A 20,596-nucleotide genomic window follows, 5' to 3' on the forward strand; every position below is an offset into this window, starting at 1 on the left:
ATTTTTTTTCTATTTCTGAAATTGACCAAGGAAGTTACATGTATTGTTTGTTAGGTTCATAATTATTTTTCTGACCTCATTTTCATACAGAAGTCATAAGAGACTGGCTGGTGAAACCCATACGAGATCAACATGTGAAACCCAAAGGGACGGCTGTTTTCACCTGTCATATAACAAGGGATACTCCAAACATTAAGTGGTTCAAAGGATATGATGAAATCCCCTGGGAACCAAATGACAAGACTGAGATAGTGAAAGAGGGAAACCATGTATACCTCAAAATTAAGAATGCCGTGCCAGAAGACATTGATGAATATGCCGTGGAAATTGAAGGGAAAAGATACCCTGCAAAGCTGACACTTGGAGGTATAAAAAATCTTACCTTTTATTCTAAAAAATAGATTTTGTGTGTGCATATGGGGAAAAAACCATGAAAGCAAAGCATCGTTAAACTATTTAAAGCATTATCATATTTCATTCTTGACCAATACAGATCGTGAGGTTGAATTGCTTAAACCAATAGAGGACGTTACCATTTATGAAAAAGAAAGTGCAAGCTTTGATGCAGAAATCTCAGAAGAAGACATTCCTGGACAATGGAAACTGAAGGGAGAACTTCTAAGGCCCTCACCCGTGAGTAATTCTCATTTTAAGTTGTCAGTCATATAAAATAACTACCTTTTGTATTCAGGTTTGACATTCAGATTTGGTTCCATAATGACAGAGCTACTTAAGTCTCAAAGGGGAAGAAATTTGATGTACTGTTTGTGGATCGCTTGGTCATTTAGAAAAAAATTTATGACAAAACGTTTTTACTTACTTTTTATCAGTAGTAATTTTTTAAACTTTATAGAAATCTATATCTGAAACATTTCTCCTCTAAGGAATTTCTCTCATTTAAATGCTTAATAAAACTATTGTTTTTCAGACTTGTGAAATCAAAGCAGAAGGTGGAAAACGCTTCTTAACTTTGCACAAAGTCAAACTGGACCAAGCTGGTGAAGTCCTTTACCAGGCACTTAATGCAGTTACAACTGCCATTCTGACAGTAAAAGGTATGGGCTTTTAGAACTCAAAGAGTGGGCTCAACTTCATTTCATGTCTCTCTGCATTCTGAAAAATCTCATTCTTACTTTTTGATTTTCAGAAATCGAACTTGACTTTGCTGTGCCACTGAAGGATGTCACTGTTCCAGAAAGGCGACAAGCTCGATTTGAATGTGTTCTCACTCGAGAGGCAAATGTTATATGGTCTAAAGGACCTGATATAATCAAGTCATCTGACAAGTTTGACATCATTGCTGATGGAAAGAAACATATTCTTGTAATCAATGATTCTCATTTTGATGACGAAGGTGTCTATACTGCTGAGGTGGATGGCAAGAAGACCTCAGCACGACTATTTGTTACAGGTTAGAGCTGATGAGATCTGACTATAACATCTCATATTTAGGCGCACAATTATATGACTTTAAAGATAAAACATCGTGTTCTAATAGCTGCAAGTGACAACTGGCACCATGACTTTACTTTTACATTGCCACCAAAACAACCCCATTTTTCTTAATGGAGAGTAACTCCATTTGAAAAGATGAATAAATAAATGCCATGTGAAATTCTTTTTACCCGGGCAAATTAGAGTGGAATATTTCTGAAGATAAACTGTTTTTCTGAGCATATTATCCATGCTTGCATTGTAGGTATAAGATTGAAATTCATATCACCTCTTGAAGATCAAACAGTGAAAGAAGGTGAAACAGCAACTTTTGTTTGTGAACTTTCCCATGAAAAAATGCATGTAGTCTGGTTCAAAAATGATGCCAAACTCCACACAAGCAGAACTGTGCTCATCTCATCTGAGGGCAAGACTCACAAATTGGAAATGAGAGAAGTGACACTGGATGATATATCCCAGATAAGAGCTCAAGTTAAGGACCTGAGCTCCACAGCCCACCTAAAAGTCTTAGGTAAATGTGACTGACTATAACTAGATAGCCAGTTTTTAGATAGTGGGAGTGGGTAGTAGCTAAATATTTTGCAACCTGTAACTCTTTAATAGACTTTCATTTTCTCATTAGTCTGATTATCTGCCGAATATCTTTTACAGAGGCTGATCCCTACTTCACTGTGAAATTACGTGACAAAACTGGAGTTGAAAAGGATGAGATTATTCTGAAGTGTGAAGTGAGCAAAGATGTACCAGTGAAATGGTTCAAAGACGGCGAAGAGATTGTACCTTCACTCAAGCACTCTATCAAGTCAGATGGCCTGCACCGCATCTTAAAAATCAAAAAGGCAGAACTTAAAGATAAAGGCGAATATGTATGTGACTGTGGCACAGACAAGACAAAAGCGAATCTTAATGTTGAGGGTGAGTTGCTCAAAACTTTTAAATTTACCCTATCTGAACCTGCAGTTTATTTGTTCAGTCATTCTAACAAAGCTTGGTATAATTTCAGCTCGACTAATAAAAGTGGAAAAACCTCTATATGGAGTAGAATTGTTCGTTGGTGAAACGGCTCGCTTTGAAATTGAACTTTCTGAGCCAGATGTTCATGGCGAATGGAAGTTAAAAGGAGAGCCTTTAACTGCATCCCCTGTAAGTCAAGATTACCTGATCATACATGTGGAGGCTTGTTTGATTGTTCAGGGTGAAAAAGATACGCTCTGCTATGAAATCTTTTGAAGATTTGTAGGAATAACCGGTTATGAAAATGATGTTTTTCTTTCTCTTTCTTCTAACCCTCACTCCAAACAGGACTGTGAAATCATTGAGGATGGGAAGAAGCATATTCTGGTCCTTTATAACTGCCAGCTAGATATGACAGGAGAGGTGTCCTTCCAGGCTGCCAATGCTAAATCTGCAGCCAATCTGAAAGTGAAAGGTATGTTCTGCCTGTCAGCCACCCTTTTGTATTTTCTTTGCAAGATTTCCTACAAGACCCTGAATTGATCAGGGATCGTGAATGGAAGCTTATTCTGGCTTCATCCACACCATCCTTTCCTTTCAGAATTGCCACTTATCTTCATCACACCTCTCAGTGATGTTAAAGTTTTTGAGAAAGATGAGGCTAAGTTTGAGTGTGAAGTATCCAGGGAGCCCAAAACCTACCGTTGGCTGAAAGGAACCCAGGAAATCACAGGTGATGACAGATTTGAGCTTATAAAGGATGGTACTAAGCATTCAATGGTGATCAAATCAGTTGCTTTTGAAGATGAAGCCAAATACATGTTTGAAGCTGAAGATAAGCACACAAGTGGCAAACTGATCATTGAAGGTGAATATTTTAATCAGATAAACCATCTTTAAATTTTTTTTTTTTACTTTTTTTTTTTTATATTTCCTCCTTAAAGCACTGAAATTAATGAGCTTGCCTTTTTTTCTTGATAGGAATCCGGCTTAAATTCCTTACTCCACTTAAGGATGTAACAGCCAAAGAGAGGGAAAGTGCTGTGTTTACTGTGGAGCTGTCCCACGACAACATCCCAGTGAAATGGTTCAAGAATGACCAGCGCCTGCATACCAGCAAGGTGGTCTCAATGCACAATGAGGGGAAAATTCATTCAATTACATTCAAAGACCTCACTCTTGATGATACCTCTCAAATTAAAGTAGAAGCTATGGAAATAAGTTCAGAAGCTAAACTCACTGTGCTTGGTAGGTGCTTTTTTTCAATTTAATTTATTGCACTAGATTCAACAGAAATCTGTGGAGTACCTAGTATTTAAAATAGTCTTCCAAGTATTCTATTGCATAAAAGCAGCCCCTATCCTTAAGAAATTATCACATGTTATCAGGCTTATTTTTAAAAGATTTTTCCTAAACATATGAGGATTTCAAGTAATAAACACTCAGGTTTACAAAAGAGCCAGATAAAATCATACTTAAAACCCTTAATTATTGAGCCCTGTCATGTTTAAAATAAGAATATGAAAACTTTCTATCTTCTCACTTTATCAAAATTATTTCAGAAAAATGTTTTTTTAAGTTTTTAATATGAGAGGAAACACAGAACATACATTAATAAACCTCATTGTTTTCCTTAACTCCTTAACATCAAGAAGATTACATATGAAGTTTAACATATATAGAAACTATTACAGGCAAACCATTCGTTGATATTAAGAAAAACTAATCATGTAAATCTAAAAGCATAAAGATAAATAAAACATAATAGATTTGCTAAGAAATTAGAAATTTAGCCAAATAACGAAGGAGCACATAATTATATTTGAAGGTAAATTTTATAGTATCTTTCAAACTGCTGTTAATAATACTTGAAAATATAATACAGATGGATTAGATCTTGATAAATCCCATGCATTTCTTCCCTTTCTAACATTTAGAGAACTTTCAAACATAATAAATGAGTGAGCTTTTGGTACAGTTTTAACACATGCCCAGAACTCTGTGAGCTGCCTCTTGAACTCTTCAAGAGTTTGTCATTTCCCTAAGTGGTTAATAAAATTTTTTCACTTATATTTTACTTGCAGAGGGAGATCCATACTTTACAGGAAAGCTTCAAGATTATACTGCCGTAGAAAAAGATGAAGTGATTCTACAGTGTGAAATTAGCAAAGCGGATGCCCCAGTGAAGTGGTTTAAGGATGGAAAGGAAATAAAGCCATCTAAAAATGCTATTATTAAGGCAGATGGCAAGAAGCGCATGCTAATCCTAAAGAAAGCCTTGAAATCAGATATCGGACAGTACACCTGTGACTGTGGGACAGATAAGACCTCAGGAAAGCTTGACATTGAGGGTGAGAAAATTTCCATGAGTTACACTTTTGAAGCTATTGGGATTATTTCTGGCAGGGGCTAATGATACATACTGACCCTTCACTTTTCTAGATCGGGAAATTAAAATGGTGCGACCCCTGTACAGTGTGGAGGTGATGGAGACTGAGACAGCCCGTTTTGAAACCGAAATCTCTGAAGATGATATCCATGCCAACTGGAAGCTCAAGGGAGAGGCACTACTCCAAACACCTGTAAGGCTATTTCTGAACTTGTCAACACCTAGAGGAGCTATGTGAAATAGAAAAGGACGGGCAAAAAGCCAGATTGCATACAGGGCATTTAAAACATGAGATCATATTCTCTGTCAGACCTTCAGCCACAGAGAGATGTTAAGGTCTCTGAATGGGCTCAGACAGCAACACCTGCATTATTTTTGTTCCAGCATAGTGGGTATAAGGTTGTAGGTATTTGGTGATGCTGCCAGTTGATTCAGAATTATATGAAATTATATAACTAAAATAAACATTGCTTTCATGGTGGTACATGTAAGCTTTACTTCACACAAAAAAAGTTCAGAGTTATACAAAGTCTCACCAGTTATTAATAGCATTCCTTTAAGATATCACACCCTCATAAAAAATCCCAGCGAAAATTATTTCCTACGAAACTTTCTCTCTCTTTTGGTGCAGGATTGTGAGATCAAGGAAGAAGGCAAAGTGCACGTGCTTATTTTGCACAACTGCCGCCTGGATCAGACCGGTGGGGTGGATTTCCAAGCTGCCAATGTTAAATCTAGTGCCCACCTCCGAGTAAAACGTAAGTATTGCATGTTTCTGCTGAATTTCCAGTGTACACTTTTGCAGAAAATGAATGTGAGTGAAATTAATTGGAATTATTAATTAAGAAAAATATTAGGAAAGTACAGAAACTGGCTTTCTTGTATTTACTTCTTTGACATCATCATACATATATGTCATTGACCTTTCCATTTGAACAAAAGAAATTTAAACAAGTCCAGTTTTCCTATTTTGTAATCCTGTCATTCAGAATAGATATACACACTATAAGAATCTAGCTAAGAAATTTAACCCTAATAGACCACATTCTTCAAGTGGCTGTTCAGCTGTAGCACTATAAAGAAAAACTTTGCTGTGTGGGCATTTCAGTCTCAAGAAGGGAGGCTGAGAGCATTTGGCTAACATATTTTGGAAGGTGCAAAGTGTTTGATGGCTAAGGACAGGCTATGTGACTGAGAGGCCCTTGTCCTCTCCCAATCAGAGTCTTAGTTATTTTGGAAGTCACATACCTTATGTAGCAAGAGGAACTTGACGCCTGGCAGAGAGACAAATGCAGCACAAATTTCTCACTGACCTTGTAGATCAGAACGAAAGGGCCCCTACAAATACCCACTCTCTGGCCACCAGCTCTCCCCTTCTCGACACCAGTGGCCATGTTCACATGAGAACAGTGGCCAGTTCTGTGGCTCCTTTCTTCTTGAAGAAAGCAACCATAAGGATTAATAACTGAGTCTGTATGTATTCTTTTGGAATTACAAAATGAGTAATCCAGAGCTGTTTCCTTCCTCTCGCAAAGCACGAGTAATTGGTCTTCTGAGGCCTCTGAAGGATGTCACAGTGACTGCAGGGGAAACAGCCACATTCGACTGTGAACTCTCTTATGAGGATATTCCAGTGGAATGGTATCTCAAAGGGAAGAAACTGGAACCCAGCGATAAGGTAAAAAGCAGGCGTGTGGTGGTTTTGTCTTGCTCTTTTTCTCTCAAATTCTTGTCTTTACTTGTATGTTCCCTATTCTTTGTTCTTTCTTATATCCCTTCCACTCCCTTCCCCTTTCTCTTTCCTACTCTAGTCTGATTTCTGCTGAAACTGTAAAGCAGATTCTTCACATTTTTGTTGGGTTTAACCTGATGATGTTTTTATTGAAATGGAAATAAAAAATCAAATTACAATCAGTCGTTAGTTTTTTGAAGAAAAGACAAACACTCATTAGCTATCAGTGATAGTTGGATTTAACTGGAAGACAGGCAGAATCAGAAAGACTTGGATGCATTATAACAACGAAGCACGAAAAAGTTTTGTGACTAATTCTCCGCGTGCTATCCAGTGTTCTGCATAGAAGAGGATTAAGAGGAGAGGATTGAAATTCCATTTCAAGCAGTTGATCGAGTAGCTGAGATAACTTCTAGGCAGATTTGCTCTTTAAGCATTTTTCCAAAGCTATTTTTAACCCTGAAGGACTTTGAGCTGTGCAAATTCTGGAATGCGAGGGGACTATTTAGAGTGCAGCTGATGATACTGACAAGAAAGAGGCGTGCTGTGGTTATCTATATATATGAACACATATACTTTAAAAAAGTTTTAGGAAATAACAAGCTCCTAGTGTTAGCTTTTCTATGCCCAAGATTTACCCATAAGTAAAAACCAAGGTAATTTTTTGGTAAGCCTAAAATATAATTTATCTAAATGGAGTTATGTATTTCGCCCCCAAAACACTGTGTGTGTTTAAATTATCTTGATAATTCATCATTAATTTTGAATTTTTGAAATACAAAATATAGAAAATGTCCAACATGGGTTGAAAATAAAGCACAGGGCAGTTCATTGTTCTCTGGCATTTTTTTCCCCAGTGTTTTAGAAATAATATCGAATGCGCCATCAACAAACACTTCGATACAAATCAAACTTTTAAGACTTACAGGAATATAATTAACTAGGGAATTATATTCAGTTTAACAAAGAGCCACAAAGTTGATTGAAGTATTAGAAGGCAAATGCCTTTGAACAACTGTTCTAAAACAAACAAACAAAAGCTAGTACTCTACCAAAGTGATTAAAGAGTAAATACAGTAACAGCCATCTGGGAGATAAAGTCTGCCTATTATACAGACAAGAATCCCCAATTGATCTCCTTTTTTACCAAGAATAGAAAAAGCAGCCATATGTTCACATTGTGGCATGAAAGTTAACTTACATATGTGAAAACATCCCTTACAATGAGATCTAAATATTGAACTGGGTAATGAAAGAATCTCAAGTTTGCTTTCTTGAAATGGTTTAATTGCTTTGATGTCTAAAGGCAGAGATTCGGTTGACTTTTTAAGATGCTTTCTTGATCCGTAAACTTGTAATTCGAAAATGGGAACATTGCTTAAGGACAAATGATATTATTCTTTTGCTACTAAATATCTTTTGGTAAAATGAGAGCTTTTTAGTAAAGGATCAGTCTCATTAGTTTTAATCTAAAAATTGTTTTAATTTAAAATGTAGACTCATAAAAATCTTATTCACATTTCTTTTACTCAAAAAAGATATGTATATTTCTTATTGTCAGTAAACTATTTCTCAAGTTAAAAGGGATCACCTTACTATAATTCTAAATAGGGCTTCTTTTTGTCTTTCTTGGCACAAGAATTTTAATCCTTTACTTTAGCCACCCAAAATACTTCAGCCTTTTATCACTTTCCTCTTCTAGTACTTAAATGTCCCTTTTTAAAACAAATTTAAACATAAGCCAAGAAGTTATAAAGTCATTTTATTACATTTTTCAAGTTTTGTTTGAATTAAATCCATCAGAACAAACCTGCTAGTATCAATTTAATTCAAGCCTTTCATCTTCACTCTATAAAATGTTTAGCCTCCTATACTATACCAACCAAACAAAAACAAGTTGTTGGAATAAGAAATCAAAAGAGAAAATTTTAGAAATGGGTTGTTTGTTTGTTTGTTTTTCCTTTGGCCATCAATCCAAGAAAGAATTGCTAAGTCCTAAAGGGCCTTTGACAATTTTGTTTTGAAACTTTAATAGCTTGGTCACAGTCATAATGTCTATTATAGCAATATGCTTCACTTATAAGTTAACAATATTTTAAAAGGATAATAGCTAACATTATTCTTATATAATCCACCACAAAATCTTCAGCATTCATTTTATTGGTTTATTTTTACAAGATACTTGTTTTTGTTTTGTTTTGTTTTTTCTTTTTTTAACATAAAGTACATTGTGTTCGGGCAATTTATTGAGAACCACTGTGTTCTGAGCCAAGTTCTTGGTAACAGAAATTTCTAGAGTATCCTCAGGAATTCAGATGATAAAATGTGTTAATTGATAATATATATCTATGGGTAGGATAGAACCTGAGATACTTTTTTAAGAAGCTGTAAATCACAGTCCAAAATTGCTTTCAAAATTTATATCAAAATGTCATTATAAAAACACTTTTCCCATTCGAGCACCATGTCCTTGAATAAATATCTGTGTTCCTAGAATATATCTTAATTACTTTCTCCTACCCGTTTATTTTCCCTTATTATGTTTTTGGCCTTTCTCAGTTATTAAGGTAGTTATATTAATAACCATGCCCAGTTCTTAACTGAGGAAAAACCTTTATATGAAACTTTATTCCTGACTCCTTCCTTTTTATCAGCATAATAAATAGTCCACTTGTAAAAACATTTATATTATTCTTAACTCTAAATGAACTCTTAAGCAGTGTAAAATCAGTCGATGACAGACAAGACACAGCATCTTATGGAATTTTAGATGATAGAACTAGAAGAACCTCCAATTGACTTATCATTCCTGTCAGAACGGACCTGTTCTGATTTTCAGTTGTGCAAACCACGATTATGGGACTTAATGACAGCCCATATCAAGGCGGTGTAGTCTTTTTGACAATTCATTTTGCTACAGACTACCCCTTCACATAACCTAAGGTTACATTTACAAGCAGAATTTGTCATTCATATGTTAACAGTAATGGCAGCATTTGCCTTGTTATCCTAATATCCCAATGGTCTCCTGTTTTAACTATTTCTAAAGTCATTTTATCCATTTGTTCATTGCTATGTGAACAATTGCAGCTCTGTCTGATACCAGATTTTCCCAGTCTTGAGGTACAAATACATGAAAGAGAAGAAGTCAATATCTTCGTTTGCATTTTTTAACAAAATTAAGAAATTGTACAAATTATTTTAAACACAAGTTTAATAGGTTTGCAAGATAATTTTAATTGCTAAAATAAATCAGAAGAATTCTAGCTTGTTGCATGGCAAACACCTTGCATTTAGAACATAAGGTTCCAGCTTACCATATACAATCATTTCATAATTTAGCTTTCTAAGTCCTTCCTTTATATATATATATAAACCCAGTGGCATAATATGGCAAATATAATACACGCATACACACACACATGAATGCACACACACAAACAAATTTGCATAGGCATTTCAACATAAGAAGTCACCTAGTAATTATGTAAAGATAGCTATGAAAGCCTAAAATTTTCTTAAAAGATTCTCAACTATTAATTAAAATCATTTTTAAATACATATTGCTATGTATATGATTACAAAACAACTTGGAAAGTGCTATTTCAAACTGTTTACCTAAATGAATTAAATACACCTATATATATTATATGTACATTATATATATATACATATATATATTTGATTGTGTTTCAAATATTCTTAAACTGCATATTTTTTCAAAAAACTAGGTGGTCACACGTTCAGAAGGAAAAGTTCATACACTTACTCTGAGGGATGTAAAGTTAGAAGATGCTGGAGAAGTCCGACTAACAGCAAAAGATTTCAAAACTGAAGCCAACCTCTTTGTGAAAGGTAATTACAAGGCTTATTTTTAAAAACGTGTAATGCGGAGGTTCACAAATAATACCAACTCTCAATTATCTTTATATGTTGAATACCATAGATCAGTAAAATCCACCAAATAGTCATTCTATTTTTACTTTTTGACCTAACAAAATAGTTCACAGACTACTAAAAAAAAAAATTGAAATTGACTAGAATAGGTTTCACTTCCTCTCTCTGTCCCCACTTCCTCTCTCTGTCCCCACTGTTTTTATTGCTTCAATGAACAGCTGGAAGAGTAAGAATTATTATCAGACTCAGTATCTATCATTTTATTAACCAAAAAGTTGGCTATTATTTCCTTGATGTTTCATATTTTTAAAAAATGCTTTTTCTCTGTATGTACAAATAATGACAAAACATTATTATTAGAGAAAAACATTCACATGGAATCAAATCTTACAAATGAAACTTAAAAATAGAAAAAGCCCTGGAGGTACTAGAGGAAAGTTGAAGAGGTATTGAAACTCTTCGAGAAGCAAAGAGAGATGCCTTGGCTAATTAGTATGATTCTTTCAGAACCCCCAGTTGAATTCACTAAGCCTCTTGAGGACCAGACGGTCGAAGAGGAAGCCACTGCAGTATTGGAATGTGAAGTATCCAGAGAAAATGCTAAGGTGAAATGGTTCAAAAATGGTACAGAAATTCTCAAAAGCAAGAAGTATGAAATTGTTGCTGACGGCAGGGTCAGAAAACTTATTATTCATGGCTGTACCCCAGAGGATATTAAAAGATACACTTGCGATGCTAAGGATTTTAAGACTTCCTGTAACCTGAATGTCGTGCGTAAGTATTCTTCTTACACGAGACTTTTCATTTGCAACTCTTTGATAACAAAAAAATAAAGTAAAAGAAAGAAAGAATAAAAGAAAGAAAGAAAAACACCTTTTGCATGCCCTTCTTGGCCTAACTGCATTCTTGGCAACTTATAGTATTGATACTGACATAACCTGATCCTTTATGTGTTCAGAAAAAAAGGAAAGTTCTTCTGCTACATCTGGTCTGATAAGGACAGATTGATCATTTTTCACTACGTTTCTCAGGGCACCATGATACTTTTTAAAAAAAAAAAAAAGAAAGAAAGAAGGAAAGGAAAAAAAAAAGAAAGAAAAGAAAAGAAATAAAATTTTATTTGAAAGAAAAATGAATCATCGGGTATAGGAAACAATTAGGAAATGAGCATGAAATTTCAGTTTGAATAGGAGCATGGCTAGAGGTCTGCTGGAATATGATAAAGCCCATTCACATAATGCTTTCTCTGAGAATAAGAATGGACAAGAAGATGGAGAGAAGCCTGGATTCTTTGAGTCCTGAGAATGATGAGAGCTCTAATGGTTTATAGCATTACTTCTTCCTCTGGTGAAAAATGTAACATCTTTTTCAAAATGCTGCATGCTAGCTCATTTTTTTCATTCATTTATTTGTCCAGGGACAATATTTTTCAGTGTATATTTTTGTGCAATATTTGCTGTTTAGTTTAGTTGCTTCCCATCTGTCAACAGCTACAAAATAATGGCTTTGATTGTGCTTCCATGAGTCTTGTACTGTTTTATTCTTTCTAATTCGTGATTGTTCTGCTTTAGTCTATGACAGAGTAGCTTCTTGGGTCTCCTTCTTCCTTTTGTCATCTACTTTTTCTCTACTCCAAGAAGGCTCAGCTACAATGAGCATATATCTTCAGGCCTATTAGCCAGCATTTGTGTCCCAGAATCTCATTGATCAAAAACAGCCATCTTTGGAAGGACTCACAAAGAGCCCTGAAAGAAAGAAAGGCAAGGAGTCAGCTCTACAATCCTAGACATCTGCTGACTTAATTCTAGAGATAAATGAAACAAGAGATGTAAAAAAACCAAATCACTCTTCTATACAAACACATTGCTTTGTCACACTAATAGATGTTATGGCTAATGTCTTTGAAGCTGACTTGAAAAAAAAGGAATTATGTGATTTCAGTTGCAGACTCATGCCTCTCTGCTATAGACAAGACTGGTCCTAGTGCTTCAAGCTGCATTATCATTGGATTCTGCTAATTTCTCAGAGATTATGCTGGCTGCGTTAAATAATGTTTATTTGCTGCTGGTGTTTCATTTAACAGTATTGACTTTCAACTCTGGAGCAGTAGCAATAGAGATATTTCTTTTAGCTATCATTCAGAAGAATTGAGTTAGTGATGATGATAGATAGATAGATAGACAGACAGACAGACATAATTATCTGGACATATAATTTTATGAAAACTACAAAGATGTAAATAGCAAAGTATCATACCTGAATGGCAGCTCCAAGTGATTTCAAAATCAGTTGTAGACTATTAAGATGGGAAAAACCCCCAATAGACTCACTTTTTCGTAATATGTACTACAGTAATGTTAGAGTAAATTTCTAGAAACCTCATTTTGAAATCTGATGACCCTCTCTTACAGCTCCTCATGTGGAATTCCTAAGACCACTCACAGATCTTCAAGTTAAAGAAAAAGAAATGGCTCGGTTTGAGTGCGAAATTTCCCGAGAAAATGCAAAGGTCTGTGATTATATAGTTGTGATCTTCTGCTGTCAGATAACTTTATGTTTACTTTTGGTTTAGTCAAAATGTGAAAAAAAAAAAAAAGAATCTCACCTGTCTGTGGTCATCACACTACTTTTAGCTTAGAGATTATTACTTTAGTATGAAGTGGCTTTTGACAACCAGGTTTTATACAGAATTGATAAATATATGCACTCTAATTATTAAAGATTGTGGCTTCCCAGATGAGGATGAATACATTGTCACTGCTAGACAAGATAAATCTGTTACTGATTTAATTGTTCTCTTTTTAGAATTATTTATTTACTATTACTTGAAAAACACTGGATTCACAAACAGGAGATTTAGATATTATTAGTTTGAAACATATGAAATTGCTGTTTTTTAGGTTAAAAATAATCAAATATCATCGATTTCATATGTCTCAACTAAATACTCCTGTTTGCCATTAACTACCATTAGCAGGTCAACTTTGAGTATCAGTTTACACATCCAGAAAATGAAGGCATTTGGTCTGTATGATATCTAAAGTCCTGTATGGCTCTAAACTTATACGATCACATTATTTTTAATAACTGATAATAGCATCATAGCAGTTCACTTAACAATAATCGAAGAAGTTTGTTCTTGCTTTTTTAAAAAAAATTTTTTGCAATTACAGTTGACATACTTTTTCGTATTTACCACTTTGGTTCTTCTTCATACTATAAAGCCTTATTAGTTCCTTTTAGAAAAACTCAGGATCATAGTTCTTAAGGACACACATCTGAAGGAACAAAACAGATAAAGGTATTTATTTATCTTAAATATAGGTTCAGTGGTTTAAAGATGGTGCTGAAATTAAAAAGGGCAAAAAATATGACATCATATCTAAGGGAGCAGTGCGCATTCTTGTCATCAATAAATGTCTGCTGGATGATGAAGCAGAATATTCCTGTGAAGTAAGGACAGCAAGAACTTCCGGCATGCTGACAGTACTGGGTAAGAATGAAGTCTTTCTTTGCAGAAGTTTATGTTTTGGAAAAAAAAATAATAATAACTTTTTGTTTAACTCATTTTTTTTATTCTTCTCGCAGAAGAAGAAGCTGTCTTTACAAAAAATCTTAACAACATCGAAGTTAGTGAAACAGACACTATAAAACTTGTTTGTGAAGTCTCTAAGCCTGGAGCAGAAGTGATTTGGTACAAAGGAGATGAAGAGATCATTGAAACAGGAAGATATGAAATACTTACTGATGGACGAAAGAGAACTCTGATCATTCAGAATGCCCAACTTGAGGATACTGGCAGCTACAACTGCCGACTCCCAAGTTCTCGAACTGATGGCAAAGTCAAAGTACATGGTATGAAAATTTCTATGAATAATATTTTATTTTAAAAATGTGTATTTGTTGCACATGCTTAAGGTACAAATGCTTAAGTTTTGAATATGTGCAACTTTTTCTTTTAAGAACTTGCTGCTGAATTTATCTCAAAGCCTCAAAACCTTGAAATACTTGAAGGAGAAAAGGCTGAATTTGTCTGCTCTATATCAAAGGAGAGCTTTGAAGTCCAGTGGAAGAGGGATGATAAGACACTTGAATCTGGAGATAAATATGACATTATTGCTGATGGCAAAAAGAGGATCCTAGTTGTAAAAGATGCCACGTTACAAGATATGGGTACTTATGTGGTCATGGTTGGGGCTGCCAGAGCAGCAGCTCACCTGACAGTAATTGGTAAGTTTGTTTTTGCTTCTAGAGTTTACTCACATTTATATCTGTGACTTGGTCCTTCTTTGTACTATAGAGTCTTATTGGTCACTTTCAGAAAAACTCAGGATCATAGTTCCTCTCAAGGACACTCGCGTGAAAGAACAACAAGAAGTCGTCTTTAACTGTGAAGTCAATACCGAAGGTGCCAAAGCCAAATGGTTCAGAAATGAAGAAGCCATATTTGATAGTTCAAAATACATTATTCTTCAAAAAGATTTGGTCTACAGCCTTAGAATTAGAGATGCACGATTGGATGATCAAGCCAACTACAATGTGTCTCTGACCAATCATAGAGGTGAAAATGTTAAGAGTGCAGCCAATCTAATAGTAGAAGGTAAGTCACTTATATGGCATTAGAGGTCTTTAAAATCAATTCTTATTATGCAAACAACTAAAATCAACATTCTCCTTTTTTACAACAGAGGAAGACCTCAGGATTATTGAGCCTCTTAAAGACATTGAAACAATGGAGAAGAAATCTGTCACATTCTGGTGCAAGGTGAATCGTCTCAATGTAACACTGAAATGGACCAAAAATGGAGAAGAGGTGGCTTTTGACAACCGCGTTTCATACAGAATTGATAAATATAAGCACTCTTTAACCATTAAAGACTGTGGCTTCCCAGATGAGGGTGAATACATTGTAACTGCTGGGCAAGATAAATCTGTTGCTGAGCTTCTCATCATCGAAGCTCCTACAGAATTTGTGGAACACTTAGAAGACCAGACAGTCACTGAATTCGATGATGCTGTCTTCTCCTGTCAGCTCTCCAGAGAGAAAGCAAATGTAAAATGGTACAGAAATGGGAGAGAAATCAAAGAAGGCAAAAAGTAAGCAAAAGATTCTTGACCTTTATTTCTGTAGCTATATATACATTATTGACAATTTAGTGGTCATTATGCAAGCTAACCGATAATTCAACCTCTTCTTTCAGATACATATTTGAAAAAGATGGAAGTACACATAGGCTCATTATAAAAGATTGCAGGCTGGATGATGAATGTGAATATGCTTGTGGAGTAGAAGACAGGAGGTCTCGGGCTAGACTTTTTGTGGAAGGTACATATTAACTGAAAGGACAATTTTAATATTAGAGCCAGTTTTAAAAGGTAGTTAATCCAAATACAAACATATTTGTATTTATTTCACATTTTCTTTTCAGAAATCCCTGTTGAAATCATCAGGCCTCCACAGGATATTCTCGAAGCCCCTGGTACTGATGTTGTCTTTTGGGCTGAGCTCAACAAAGATAAGGTGGAAGTCCAGTGGCTAAGAAATAACATGATTGTGGTCCAAGGTGACAAATACCAGATGATGAGTGAAGGAAAGATACACAGGCTACAGATTTGTGATATTAGGCCTCGTGACCAGGGTGAATACAGATTTATTGCCAAAGACAAAGAAGCCAGAGCTAAGCTTGAACTGGCAGGTAAGTCCCTTTCTTTTATTTTCACATGTCCTCACAATATCACAGATACTATGAAAGTTTCAAGTTTCACAGTTAATTAATGAGATAATGCTTGTGAAAGCCCTTTATTTCTGTTAAATCCTATCTACCTGTTAACAGTTCTAATTTCTCTTACTATAAAGTGTCCTGAATAAAAGGAAATTTATAGCATTCCTCCTTACCTGCCAGAACCTCGAACAGTTCCTAGCACATGGCGGCTGTTCAAATAATTCCTAGAATTAACCCAGCACCCTGAGAGTCTTCCCAGCAAACCCAGACCTAAAAATATTCCCATTCTCCTACTTTCCCAACCCCTGTGGCACCTCTTAGATTTCTTCTCATCTTGACCAAAGCTTTGAGATATCTTTATAGGTTTTCATTATGAAAAAGCCATTAGTTAACCTCTTATAAATAAGAAACAGTTTGTCTGGTTTATCTTGAACAAAAAAAAAAAAAAAAAAAAAAAATTGTATTTAGTTCTCTGTTATTTTTTGACAAAAAATGGAGACTTCATGGTTGAATATCATTCTTAATTCTCTACTTTCTAGTCTGATAATTTACAGTATGAGAACTCTAAAATCAGTTAGTATTCTCTGCCATAAAGTTATAAAGTTACTGCGATGTACTTCCAAGGTTAGGTAACCAATATTTGCTAACAAAAGCATAGTAAAGAAGCTATGGTGTAGCTGGACTACAAGAAACAACTCAAACACGTTCACATGTTATTTTTCTCACTAGCTGCACCTAAAATCAAGACAGCTGATCAAGACCTTGTGGTTGATGTCGGCCAGCCTCTGACAATGGTGGTGCCCTATGATGCCTACCCTAAAGCAGAAGCTGAGTGGTTTAAAGAAAATGAAGCTCTGTCTTCAAAAACTGTTGATACTACAGCTGAACAAACCTCTTTCAGAATTTTAGAAGCCCAGAAAGGAGACAAAGGAAGGTATAAAATTGTGCTTCAGAACAAACACGGGAAAGCAGAAGCATTTATCAATTTACAAGTTATTGGTAAGCCCTTGAGTCACTTGGACTTGATTGACAAAGCACAAGTAAAAGCATGATAATACACTAAAAAAAAAAAAAAAAATTTATGTGAATTTCAGATGTTCCTGGGCCAGTACGTAACTTAGAAGTAACAGAAACTTTTGATGGTGAAGTGGGCCTCGCTTGGGAAGAACCGTTAACTGATGGTGGAAGCAAAATCATAGGTTATGTTGTTGAAAGACGTGACATCAAGAGAAAGACTTGGGTCCTGGCCACTGACCGTGCAGACAGTTGTGAGTTTACTGTCACTGGACTACAAAAAGGAGGAGTTGAGTATCTATTCCGTGTGAGTGCAAGAAACAGAGTTGGCACTGGTGAACCAGTGGAAACTGACAATCCTGTAGAAGCAAGAAGTAAATATGGTAAGAATTTTTTAAATAAATGGCAAACTAGCTTATCTTTGCTTTTATTTTTGATGTAACCCAAAGCCCATGTTTTCTTCTGTGATGAAATCCAGATGTTCCAGGCCCTCCTTTGAATGTAACCATCACAGATGTGAATAGATTTGGTGTCTCATTGACATGGGAACCACCAGAGTATGATGGTGGTGCTGAGATCACAAACTACATCATTGAATTAAGGGACAAGACTTCTATCAGATGGGACACAGCCATGACAGTAAGAGCTGAAGACCTGTCTGCAACTGTTACCGATGTAGTGGAAGGACAGGAGTATAGTTTCCGAGTCAGAGCCCGAAACAGAGTTGGAGTTGGAAAACCAAGTTCAGCCACACCCTTCATCAAAGTTGCTGATCCAATTGGTAAGCCCACCAAAAAAGTAAATAACTCCTTCATGTAATCCAGAAGACTATCGATTAAAATAAATAAAATTAAATAGAAGTTAATGAAAATGTAGAACATCAGAAAAATTTGCAAATCATAAAAATATAGGCCTTGCCTACCACTTTTTATTTTGTGAGTACAATAAATCTGAGATTTTAAAGAAGAGAATAGAATCTATTACAGCATTGTCTTAATAAATTGTCACTGAATTAAACAGTCTGCTCCAACTCTTTCTTCCACTTCAGAGAGACCAAGTCCTCCTGTGAACCTAAATTCCTCAGATCAGACTCAGTCATCAGTTCAGCTTACATGGGAACCTCCTCTGAAAGATGGAGGAAGCCCAATCTTGGGCTATATAATAGAGCGATGTGAAGAGGGAAAAGATAACTGGATTCGTTGCAATATGAAACTGGTCCCCGAACTGACTTATAAGGTAGGACATATGCATCTAAAAACAATATTCAGTGTATGATCATGGACTTAAATGTATGTTTTTTTACAAATATCAATTCATAATTTTAGGTTACTGGATTACAAAAAGGCAATAAATATTTGTATCGAGTATCTGCAGAAAATGAAGCTGGTGTTTCAGATCCATCTGAAATTCTTGGTCCTCTAACTGCTGATGATACTTTTGGTAAATGAATATTTTGTTTTAAGATTTGGGATGGCACATGGCTGCTTTGGGGTAACAGGGACTTAAATACAGTACTGGAAACTCATTAATTTTTCTTCTTGGTAGTTGAACCAACAATGGACTTAAGTGCCTTTAAAGATGGTCTGGAAATTATTGTTCCAAATCCTATCAAGATCCTAGTTCCAAGTACAGGCTATCCAAGGCCAACTGCAACCTGGTCTTTTGGAGATAAAGTTCTAGAAGCAGGGGACCGTGTGAAAATGAAAACTTTATCTGCCTATGCTGAACTTGTCATTTCTCCAAGTGAACGTCCAGACAAGGGCATTTATACACTGAATCTTGAAAATCCGGTGAAAGCAATTTCTGGGGAAATTAATGTCAATGTAATTGGTAAGGAACTAAACTTTTGTTATCTAAAGTGATTTGATGGTAGTAACAAACATTAGTTCAAGCTATTCGCTATATTGACTTCTGATTGTGTTTATTCAGCTCGCCCAAGTGCACCCAAAGAACTGAAATTTGATGACATAACCAAGGACTCAGTACATTTGACTTGGGAACCGCCAGATGATGATGGAGGAAGTCCATTAACTGGATATCTTGTTGAAAAGCGAGAAGTCAGCCGGAAAACATGGACTAAAGTGAGTTTTGAGCAGCGATGCACCAACTTCAGAAAAAAAAAAAAAGAGGGGAAATCCCAGAATTCTGTAAAGCTTATGTTTTTACCTTTCTCTACTAAAAAAGTACCAAAAACTTTTTTAAATGCATTGATGCTAATGCTTCCTCGGGTAGTTCAACCAAGCCTTACCGAATTTTCAGCTAAGACTGTTTAAAAGAAGGAAACCTTAACTACTTACTTGGTATCTGATAAGTACCCAAATGCCCCTATTAAACTATCAGCAATTCTAAGGACATTAAGTACTTAACTCCTGGTGGTCAAACATCTCACACCACTAGATTGCCTTAGTTGGCCTAATCTGCCTTTTTTTTCTCATCAGTTTATATTCATTACTATTTTTACCTTGACTTGTAATCATATTTCTAATAACCAAGTTGGTATTATTTACCAGCTTTTTTACCACCTTTTTAATGTGTACAAACTATGAAACAGTTTTACTTTATATTAAGGGTCAAATATTATGTCTTACTTTGCAATTTTTTTCCCTAATACGAACTTAATAATCCTTAGCATTCAAAACAACTTCCATGTCTATCCCTGCTCATGGTAAAAATATTCTGACTTGGGCAAAGGGTTTTGGGAAACAACTAATTAACTGTATCACTTTGTCCTAGGTTATGGACTTTGTGACTGACTTAGAATTCACAGTCCCTGATCTTGTTCAAGGAAAGGAGTATTTATTTAAAGTCTGTGCTCGTAACAAGTGTGGCCCTGGGGAACCTGCATATGTTGATGAACCTGTGAATATGTCAGCTCCTGCAAGTGAGTGTATTATTACCATTTCTCACCTAGCCTCTTGTTACCTGTTTTTGCTTTTAAACCTAGTGTTGAAGTTATGGGAGAAAGGCACAGGTTGGCAATATGATGGTATATCTAAGACTTTCTCTGTCTTTAAAATGTTATAGCGGTACCTGATCCACCAGAGAATGTTAAATGGAGAGATCGAACAGCCAAAAGCATCTTCCTAACATGGGATCCACCTAAATATGATGGTGGTTCACGCATCCAAGGATATTTAGTTGAAAAATGTCCACGTGGTTCTGATCGATGGGTCGCCTGTGGAGAACCAGTTGCAGAAACAAAGTATGTTTTTAATTATTTGGCACAAGAGCAGATGTCTACTCTTACTCACTAAAATGAGTTTTCTTTTGGAAAATCTAAATGTTACATTTTTTCATTGAGAATTCCCCTGCTCTGCCTGTCTGTTTTTAGAAAGTGCTATTGAACTCATCCCCTACTCAGGATTTTCATTAGTTACAATATAGAAGCAATCCAGAATTAAAGAATACTATAATCAGGGGCATGGATTTTGG

General features: G+C 35.5%; 1 protein-coding gene across 1 annotated transcript in view; it reads left to right on the forward strand.

The window, feature by feature from the left end:
- The window catches only part of TTN (titin), a 267,443-nt gene that overhangs the window by 159,760 nt on the left and 87,087 nt on the right, over positions 1–20,596 (forward strand). The window contains exons 176-208 of the mRNA XM_011359980.1: positions 91–366; positions 494–633; positions 929–1,055; positions 1,148–1,411; positions 1,700–1,966; positions 2,107–2,370; positions 2,459–2,598; positions 2,758–2,884; positions 3,011–3,277; positions 3,391–3,657; positions 4,494–4,760; positions 4,852–4,991; positions 5,430–5,556; positions 6,334–6,476; positions 10,262–10,385; positions 10,935–11,201; positions 12,839–12,936; positions 13,752–13,920; positions 14,016–14,282; positions 14,391–14,657; positions 14,749–15,027; positions 15,116–15,524; positions 15,629–15,753; positions 15,857–16,123; positions 16,880–17,149; positions 17,245–17,547; positions 17,643–17,945; positions 18,213–18,400; positions 18,490–18,604; positions 18,710–18,994; positions 19,094–19,245; positions 19,898–20,045; positions 20,189–20,366. Of these exons, the coding sequence (XP_011358282.1) occupies positions 91–366; positions 494–633; positions 929–1,055; positions 1,148–1,411; positions 1,700–1,966; positions 2,107–2,370; positions 2,459–2,598; positions 2,758–2,884; positions 3,011–3,277; positions 3,391–3,657; positions 4,494–4,760; positions 4,852–4,991; positions 5,430–5,556; positions 6,334–6,476; positions 10,262–10,385; positions 10,935–11,201; positions 12,839–12,936; positions 13,752–13,920; positions 14,016–14,282; positions 14,391–14,657; positions 14,749–15,027; positions 15,116–15,524; positions 15,629–15,753; positions 15,857–16,123; positions 16,880–17,149; positions 17,245–17,547; positions 17,643–17,945; positions 18,213–18,400; positions 18,490–18,604; positions 18,710–18,994; positions 19,094–19,245; positions 19,898–20,045; positions 20,189–20,366 (7,030 nt within the window). The remainder of the gene's footprint in view (positions 1–90; positions 367–493; positions 634–928; positions 1,056–1,147; positions 1,412–1,699; positions 1,967–2,106; positions 2,371–2,458; positions 2,599–2,757; positions 2,885–3,010; positions 3,278–3,390; positions 3,658–4,493; positions 4,761–4,851; positions 4,992–5,429; positions 5,557–6,333; positions 6,477–10,261; positions 10,386–10,934; positions 11,202–12,838; positions 12,937–13,751; positions 13,921–14,015; positions 14,283–14,390; positions 14,658–14,748; positions 15,028–15,115; positions 15,525–15,628; positions 15,754–15,856; positions 16,124–16,879; positions 17,150–17,244; positions 17,548–17,642; positions 17,946–18,212; positions 18,401–18,489; positions 18,605–18,709; positions 18,995–19,093; positions 19,246–19,897; positions 20,046–20,188; positions 20,367–20,596) is intronic.

This window comes from Pteropus vampyrus, unplaced genomic scaffold (assembly GCF_000151845.1).
Source record: "Pteropus vampyrus isolate Shadow unplaced genomic scaffold, Pvam_2.0 Scaffold2, whole genome shotgun sequence".
Lineage (NCBI taxonomy): Eukaryota > Metazoa > Chordata > Mammalia > Chiroptera > Pteropodidae > Pteropus > Pteropus vampyrus.